The sequence below is a fragment of the Lingula anatina genome, chromosome 2, assembly GCF_051362555.1.
Source record: "Lingula anatina isolate TDL-2025a chromosome 2, LinAna3.0, whole genome shotgun sequence".
NCBI classification, from domain to species: domain Eukaryota; kingdom Metazoa; phylum Brachiopoda; class Lingulata; order Lingulida; family Lingulidae; genus Lingula; species Lingula anatina.
This window is the reverse complement of record NC_141768.1, coordinates 36,206,942-36,215,390: the sequence shown is the minus strand read 5'-3', so window position 1 is coordinate 36,215,390 and position 8,449 is coordinate 36,206,942. Positions and strand designations below refer to the sequence as shown.

The 8,449-nt window shown below is 35.5% G+C and overlaps 1 protein-coding gene across 2 annotated transcripts; it reads left to right on the top strand.

The window, feature by feature from the left end:
- The first annotated feature begins 54 nt into the window (after positions 1-54).
- Positions 55-8,229, top strand: LOC106174971 (leukocyte receptor cluster member 8 homolog). Of its 2 annotated transcripts, XM_013556752.3 has the most exons (14): positions 55-206; positions 1,212-1,427; positions 1,739-1,959; positions 2,410-2,617; positions 2,802-2,843; positions 3,128-3,271; positions 3,437-3,871; positions 3,981-4,110; positions 4,288-4,383; positions 4,651-4,785; positions 4,947-5,015; positions 5,280-5,412; positions 5,608-5,815; positions 6,549-8,229. In XM_013556752.3, the coding sequence occupies exons 1-14, from the start codon at positions 142-144 to the stop codon at positions 6,712-6,714; spliced, it is 2,268 nt and encodes a 755-aa protein (XP_013412206.2). In that variant the 5' UTR covers positions 55-141; the 3' UTR covers positions 6,715-8,229. The 2 variants fall into 2 exon arrangements, with proteins under 2 accessions (XP_013412206.2, XP_086861531.1); XM_087005405.1 differs by having other exon boundaries at positions 5,608-8,229.
- Positions 8,230-8,449: the final 220 nt, after the last annotated feature.

Sequence of the window (8,449 nt, the reverse complement as noted above, 5' to 3'; positions counted from 1 at the left end):
CAGACAAAAGAGGGTTGGAACGTCTTGGAATTATTTTCTTCTAAATATTTCTGACGTCAATTGCCCTCGTTTCAGAATGGCGCACGAATCCATCATATCAACGTGACGTCACAGTAGAAAGATCCTCCATATTGCTAAGTAATGCTGAACACAGGCGCGATGCAGTGGAATTCAGCAGGGAATATGGCAACTCAGGCATCTCAATGGTAAACCGATTCCAATTATAATAGCCCTTGAATATTTTCGGTCACGTTTAAGTATTTAGATATATTTGAAAAAGGAGAAATGTTGTGTAGAGAACCGTGATAATTCTCAATCAACGTCGTTCTTTATCAAATTCTGGAGGTTCAACTTTAGTAACAGATTGATCGAACCAAAATGTTTTAAAGTCTGTCCGATCTGTATGTTATTCTTCCACTTGGGCTATATTAGTAGATATTCTGTTTGAGTTTCCTACTATGTGCCCTCTTATGTTTCGGAACCACACTTGAGGATTCACCCTTTGTCCGCCCCCCCCCCCCCCCCCCCCCCCCCCCCCCCCCTTTGTCAAATCTTTTTAGCAGCAAAAATCAAAGTTGAAATTCTGTTGCGGGTTGTTATGCCCAGAGTTGTCAACAGTGGAATGTGATTTATATTGTCAGTCGCACAGAGATATGTTTTCTGTTGAAATGGGTGTCCTGTCAAAATCATAAAGGTATATGTTGCCAAAACGGATATGCGTCAAATATGTACTAGTGCTAGTAATCATACTGATAGCAGCCAGATAAAATGTAACTCTGTTGAAAATTATTTTGAAAAGGAGCACCAAAGTTCAAAATTCAAAGTTGTGAGACAAGATGACTTTGTTGTTAGTTTAGAAATAACACCATACGTGTTTGAACATTTTTCCTATGTCACTTTGTATGCTGGAACACGTAAATTAAGGTATTTTAATGCATTGAATCCAAATGCAGGAATGAAGCAAGTCATAATTTGTGAGCAGGAAAAATTTTGCCTTTTTTTCTCAAGAAAAAAAATCATATTTGGTATGAAAATTCTATATAGGATACCTTTAATGACAAAAAATAATAGAAAAAAATTGTCAAGCAGGTACCTATTCATCAGTTAAGAAACCGATGTTTAAAGCTTAAAAATAGACCAATTTTGAAAAACTAATGCAGTCTACACTTAAGCAACTCATAACCATATATGTCTATTTTTTCCCTTACCAGGCCTCCAATGCCTCAACAGTTCAATAATGCCCCAACAGAAAAACCAGAATGGGAAAAGGCCAGAAAAGCATTAGAAGAAGCACAAGCCAAAATGAAGAGCCCACCTAAACAAAAAGCCCAGCAAGCTGAAGTGCAACAGGAAGCCCCAAATGTTACACAACAGTACATGCAGCAGATGCAAATGGGAATGTATCAGCAACAGTACCCCTACAATAAGTATGTTACATAGTAATATCCTGATATTTTCTACCATGTTCCTTTTCATTATCAACTAAGGGCTGTAATATTTTTATAGAAAGCATGGTGAAAATAGTTCAGTACATTGCTTCCTCAAAAAGAATTTGCTCCTAGCATTACATAACTGACAGTAGGTCCAGTACTTTTTACTAAGTAACTCTGCCTAAATTCTTCCCAACTGAGCCAGTGTGTAGATGTATTTAAGTAACTCACTTATACCTATTATCCTCTGTGGGGTATGGGCCACCTACACGTTCCCTCCATTTAAGTGTCTGTTATCCATATTTCAGTGGCTATGGTATGCCTGGCATGGGCATGTATCCGCCAGGACCTCCAAATATGTATCAACGACCTCCAAGGTACCCTCCTGTGAACATGATGCCGCCGCAGTCAAGGCAACAAGGACCCCATGCTAATCAAATAGGAGAGCAACAGCCTCCTTTACCACCTGGTGGACCCTACCAAACACGGTCAGCTAATGATGGTGGTTTTAGTAGGGGAAGAGGAAAACGTAAGCTTTTTTTTTTTTTTTTACCTGAGTTGAAGGGATAGCATCTCTTCATATGAGAAACATATTTTACAACTATTATAACATTGTAAGCAACTCATAGAAATGGAATTAATTCCATTTTTACCACCAAAACAGCAGTTATCGTAATTATTCTGGAATAAAAATAGCAAACTTTGAAGAAAAATAACATGGACTAACTTTGAAGGTAGGAATGGAATTATTAACCATCGTTAGGTAGGGGGAAATCTTACCCCAGGAAAATCTGTTTGTTGGCAAAAACAAATAGTTGTTATACCTTTAACTGTTTTGGTAAAGATATTTTAAGATTCATCCCACAAGATGTGATTGGATTTGTGTGATTTCTTTTGAGGTAAGATGTGGTTGGATTTGTGTGATTTCTTTTGAGGTAAAAATCGATTATGGGGAAAAAATTTTGTTTTGTCTTTGTAGAGGCTCCTGGTGCAGGTGGTATTCGTTTTCAACTGCCAAACAAGAGACCAGGGCTTGGCCAGCAGAACAATGTTATGAATGACTATCAGCAGAGAGTGCAGCAAAAGCAACAAAACAAACAGCAGTGGAAACAGCAGCATCAACAACAGCAACAAGAGATGCAACAACAACAGGAAATGCATCAACAGGAACCTGTACAACAGCAAAAGTATGTTTTTGTGCTTCTTTACAATGTAACAGCACTGAAATAGAATAGTTGTTAAACTAACAGCCATGAGCATGATACTGGCTTTCAGTTTAAACTTCTAAAACTGATGTTTATTGATACTTAAGGAAGAAATTAAAGAAAACACGATACTTTTATGTTCATGTTTTTTTTTTTTTTTTTTTAGAAATAGCCAGGCTGCTGCTGGTGAATGGCCACCTGCATTAAAGTAAGTACAAAGTACAGATCTTAAAGATTTTCAATTTAACATTGTCCATATAGAATTCATGTTGAAACTTCAAGGATTCACTGGATTTGAAACGCAATGTAACTATTTCTATACGCATTATTACTTACAAAATGGTAAATATGGATTGGTTGAAAAATTTATTTAAAATGTTTAAGTTTCTGCAAACAACTGAGGAATTGTACTGGATTTATTTATTTATTTATTTATTTATTTATTTATTTATTTATTTATTTATTTATTTTTTATGGTTGTGTCAATTTTAGGGAGTATGTGCAGAGGGCTTTTGCAAGTGTTACCACTGACCAGGAGAAGGATATTATGGAAAAAAATCTTAAAGAAAAAATAACAACTGCATTTGCAGCAGACATTGCGTTTTCTTTGGATTGGGATAGAGAGCCTCTCCCTCCGTAAGTTTCTTGAACATTTGTTTTAAACATTCCAAATTAGATGACATATCCCAAAGTCACATCCAATAATATTTTTCATACTAAAATGATAACATTAAAAGAAACATCCTTTGTATTTAAAAATTATTATAATTGTTATTATTATTATTTATTTATTTTTTTAAGGAGAGTGAGTATTGGAAATGGGAGTCAAAAATCAATGAGTGACAGAAAGAATAGGTGGGAGATGGACACTGATGACCGCACCAGTAATGGTAATGAATATCATCCGACTCCCAGACAGCAAAGAGGGCGTAAAGGGGGCTACACTCCAGGTTTTAGGAGGTCCCCAAGAAGTAGATCTAGGTCCAGTTCTAGAAGTAGATCAAGAAGTAGGTCAAGGAGTAGGTCAAGGTCGCCATCCTACAGAAGGAAAAGGGACAGGAGGAGAAGACACAGCAGTGGTAGTGAAAGTGGTGACAGTGTGTATAGCTTTGGTGGAAGAGGAAGAGGGCGCGGTCGAGGTAGAGGACGTGGTGGAAAGAATAAAAAACAGGAGAGAGACCAAAACAGAGATGGTATGACAGGTTCGGCAAAAAAAGGGAAGAAGGGGAAGAAAAAGTAAGTTGATTTAAATTTTGTGATGAAGCAAGTGCATTAATATTCGTTTCCTTATTAATATACATATGTATTGTTTTTGTTATATATATAGAATTGCTTTATTTTACAGCTTTGAGTTTATGGAGTACAATACACCAGACAAGAAAGAAAGATTGATGAAGAGAGCTGCTAGATTTGGGGACCATTTGGAAACGCAGAAAAGGACAGAGAAATTAGTCTTGAGAATAAATAATTTTGATGTGAGTAAAATCAGTTATTTAATGCATTATTATTATACAGAACTATGATGTATGTGTGCATATTTTTTTTGCACAACTATTCATTTGAAAGAAATGAATAGTATTTTCCAAGTCTGCTGTAAAAATTCATCAGCTTTTATTGTATAATTGAATAATTAAAACATTTTATTTATAAAGGATGAGGGAGACAGTGGTTCAGAAGCCGGATGGGATGGAAGTGCAATCATTGGAACTTGTCAGGATTTGACCAAACAATACTTACGACTTACAGCTGTAAGTAGATCATTATATATTACACTTTATATGGGCAACAATTTTATATATATATATATAAATACCCCTATAATATTGCTGAGAAAATCAAATGATAATGGTGTCCATTAGCTTTTGCAGTCAGTTTCTGTATGGCAACGTTTTAGATGTGGACAATGCTAGTGGACTGGAATTTCAGTCTGAAGGGGTGATTTCACATCTTTTGCTTTAAAACAAGTACAAAAAAAACAATGGATGTTGATTTTGAAGAGATTGTTTTTATCCTAGGCCCCTGACCCATCAACAGTCAGACCAGTTGAGGTGCTGCAACAATCACTTAAAATGGTGAAAGATCACTGGAAGGTGAAACAAGACTATCGCTACGCTTGTGAACAGTTGAAGGCAATTAGGCAGGACCTAACTGTAAGTTTCAGGGTTAGCAGAACTTCTTGAATATAAACTGAGCAATTTGAAAAATATCTACTGGATTTTAATTTTTGTTGTTTGTTAGTGTAATTCAGTATTAGTAAATTGTGTCATCATGACATGAGTTTAACAAATTATGATCTTGGCTTATTTTTCAGGTCCAGTGTATTAGGGATGGTTTCACAGTCCAGGTGTATGAAACCCATGCAAGAGTAGCCATGGAAGTGGTAAGAAATCAAATAAAAATTTTTATTTAATAAAATTAGATTATTAAGTAATACCTTTAAATCTGTACAACATTTTATATGCATATTTGAGAGAAGTCACATAATAAGCTATTCCCTTAAATGTGTTTAGTTGTTTGTTTTTTTTTTTTTTTTTTGTCATTATATTTATTATAATATAAGATATTGCCATCATCTATAACAGTACAGGAGAAGAGGAGTTTTATTATTTAAAAGAAATTCATTATTTGATGTTTTTGACTTAAGGGAGACCATGAAGAGTTTAACCAGTGCCAAACTCAGTTGAAACTGTTGTACTCCGAAGGAATCAGCCCAGACCATAGATTAGAGTTCACAGCATACAGAATTTTATATTATATTTTCACATCAAACTCGTCAGGTATCCTTTTGCACTGAAGTAATATTTTTCCAAATACCTAAGATTATTTATTTTTATGGTCAGTGTATTTTTTAAAATCATATATATCCTCATAGGTTTGTCTTAAATTTGCCATTAATTTTTACTAAAAATTGTTTCACAGCATGTGCATTTTATGTTTTAGAGTCTGTTGTTTTTTTCTTAACTGAAACTCAGATCTCACGACAGTATTAGCTTCACTGAGCAAAGAAGACAAAAAGGATGGGTGTATAAAACATTCTTTAGAAATCTTACATGCCTGGTCTTTGAATAATTATCACAAATTCTTTAAATTATACCAAAATGCTCCCAAGATGGCTGGGTATCTTATAGATTGGTTTGTAGAAAGAGCAAGGAAGCAGGCACTGAAGATCTTTGTGAAGTCGTATGTATACCTTTTTAATTTTCATTTATATGTCTCAGTGTTAGAAATATGTTTAAAGTATCAAAAGTCAACCAATCCAGTAGTTTTCAAGTGTCTGGATCAATTAAAATCACATTACACATACCAGAAAGATTTAAAGGTTATTTGCTCAGTTAGAAAATTACATTTCTGGGGCCAGTGCTTATTTTTAACACTAAGATTTCTTTGTGGATTAAAAGTTTTGCATATTGTAAAAAATATATACATATATGACACTTTGGGGTCTAACAGTATTTACAATTTCATTTTATAAGTTTGGCTTATAAAGATAAAAATTAAAAGTGGAATAGGTAAGAGCATCTGTTAGTTAAGTTTGATGTGCACCGAAATTTGCAAAAAAGAAAGAGGGGAGGGGAGGAACGCAAATCCTGCTTGCAAAACAATTTTCTTTGACTTAGTGTTAGACAGTGTTGGGGGGGGGGGGGGGGGGGGGCTTTCTTTGTGACTGTTATAATATTATTAGTGGTTTCAGGTTTCCATTGGTAAAGGTAAGTGATTAAGTAATTTAATCAGCATATTAAAATTTATATTGCGTGTTTTGCTATGATATCATCAAAATGTAAGGTGCGAAAGTCAGTAGAGGTGAGTATCTTTTCTGGATCAAACAGGTTTGTATGAGGCAATTTTTTTCCCCAGAAGTAACAAAATAACCAAAATGTGTGCATAACAGTTTTTTCTTCATATTTACACTTAGATATCGCCCCACCTTGTCTGTCCCATTCATCCAGACTGAATTGGCATTCCCAGACGAGGAAAAGTGTGTGGAATTCCTAGAAGGATTGGAGGCGGTGTTTACTCAGGATCGCACAAAGTTGGACTGCAAAACCAGCATGCCGAAGGTCCTGGCTGCACTTGCATAAAATTAAAGCTAAATCCACCTCATTCATTCATTCATCATGACTTTTTTGATTCCGTTCGACAAGTGTTCAGCCAGGCAGGCAATTTTTTGGCCTACTTCCCCTATTTACTACAGCCACTACTACGACATGGGTTACTGGGTGGAGTTGTTTAGTTTAGCCAAGTCCAGTCAGTATGTACCCTTGGTGTTCTGCTTGACCATGTCCCCAGCCAGTGACCCCACCATCGCCAGATGATGTGAAGTCGGTCATCACTTCCAGCTCCATTGCATTTCATTCTCACCATATTTCATTGATCATTCAGCAGTTTCCTTACAGATATCCAACCCAGCAGCTTGAGAAGAGTGCTCACGGAATACACCTTCAGCTTCACATTTCATATTCATTTCCACATTATAATGTTAGTATCCAATTAAAGTCTATGTAGTCTATTGTTTGTCAAAGAATTCAATATCCTTAAACTAGTCTTTTGTAAGCCTTGTTTTTGAAAAAAAGGCATTTTTTGTCTGAGCAGCATTATTGCTGTGTAGACGATGCTCAGTTTTTTCAGTATGTATTAACTAGTAGTTGTAGATTGTTGTTCACTGTGAAATATACAACAGATAGTGGTAACATTGGTGGGTGTAACAGTAGAAGGCAATCTGACGTTGCCAGATGGCTGCAGGTTCAAGCTTGGAATTCTTTGTCATCGGAGTTGCAGGTTCATTCAAGTCTGCCATCCCTGTGATGAGTGCTTGGGAACATGTTGACTGTTGGAAGATCTTGTAGCCCATTTTGAAGACTTTCTGGCTGTTGAAATACCCTTTATAAGAACATGCTGTTACATAAAAGAAATCCACTGCAGTTTCTCAACTTGAAAGACTTGAAAAAGTTCAATCTTAAAAGAGACCGCAATCATCAGAGGTTATAAGCTCTTACCATTACAAATACAATGTTACAGAAGCCAAACATGGATCAGAGACCTTTGCCTAATACAAGCATTCAACTTCTATTCTGAGGACTGCTTATTGCATTTTGTTGAATCAGCATCCAGTTCAAGTCAAATTAATACAACAACAACAACAAAGGTAAATTGGTGGTTCTGCCAGGTAAGATGTTCCAAACCAAGTGTATCCATAAAAGTTTCACGGGAGCCTGCACGCCTCATCTGCTGCTGATGTGAAACCGTTCATCCCACAGGAAAAATAGTGACTGAATTTCGTTCCTTGCTTTCTCTTTCTTTCAGGTCATATTTTCTAAAATACTTAATTATTTTTGATAAACTTGTCTGTAGCAGTGAATGTCTTTCTCTTACAGGTTAATACGTAATGTTCTATGTTTTGTACTCACATATCTTCACATAATGAGAGCAAAAATGAATGCTACTTTTGCGGGGTACATGCCCTTGGTCAGGTTAAGTTGGTGTTCATTTTTGCCCTCATTGCAGTTCCTTCATTGTTAATCACATCTTATTATATTTCTTTGTATCACAATTTTTGAAAAAATAATGTGAAAGCTAATAAAAAGATGAGCAGCAAATTAGAAATCTGTTTTCTTTATTCATCTCATCTTGAGTCATCTTTATGGACATTGAAAAAACCTATTATCATGTTGGTTCAAAAAAAAAAAAAAAAAAAAGACGATGTAATGTGATTTAATACAACCAAATTTCCAGAGACAAAACATTCCCTACTATGAAAACTTTTAAATTGGGGGGAAAGTTGTTTAGTGATTGAGATTTAGAGTGGGGTAAGGTTTT

Bases quoted from the DNA above. Each gene is read 5' to 3' on its own strand.
- LOC106174971 (XM_087005405.1), top strand. From the start codon at position 142: ATGCTGAACACAGGCGCGATGCAGTGGAATTCAGCAGGGAATATGGCA. The intron at 3,872-3,980 runs GTAAGTTGATTT...TTTATTTTACAG, and splicing joins GGGAAGAAGGGGAAGAAAAA to CTTTGAGTTTATGGAGTACA. The intron at 4,384-4,650 runs GTAAGTAGATCA...TTTTTATCCTAG, and splicing joins AATACTTACGACTTACAGCT to GCCCCTGACCCATCAACAGT.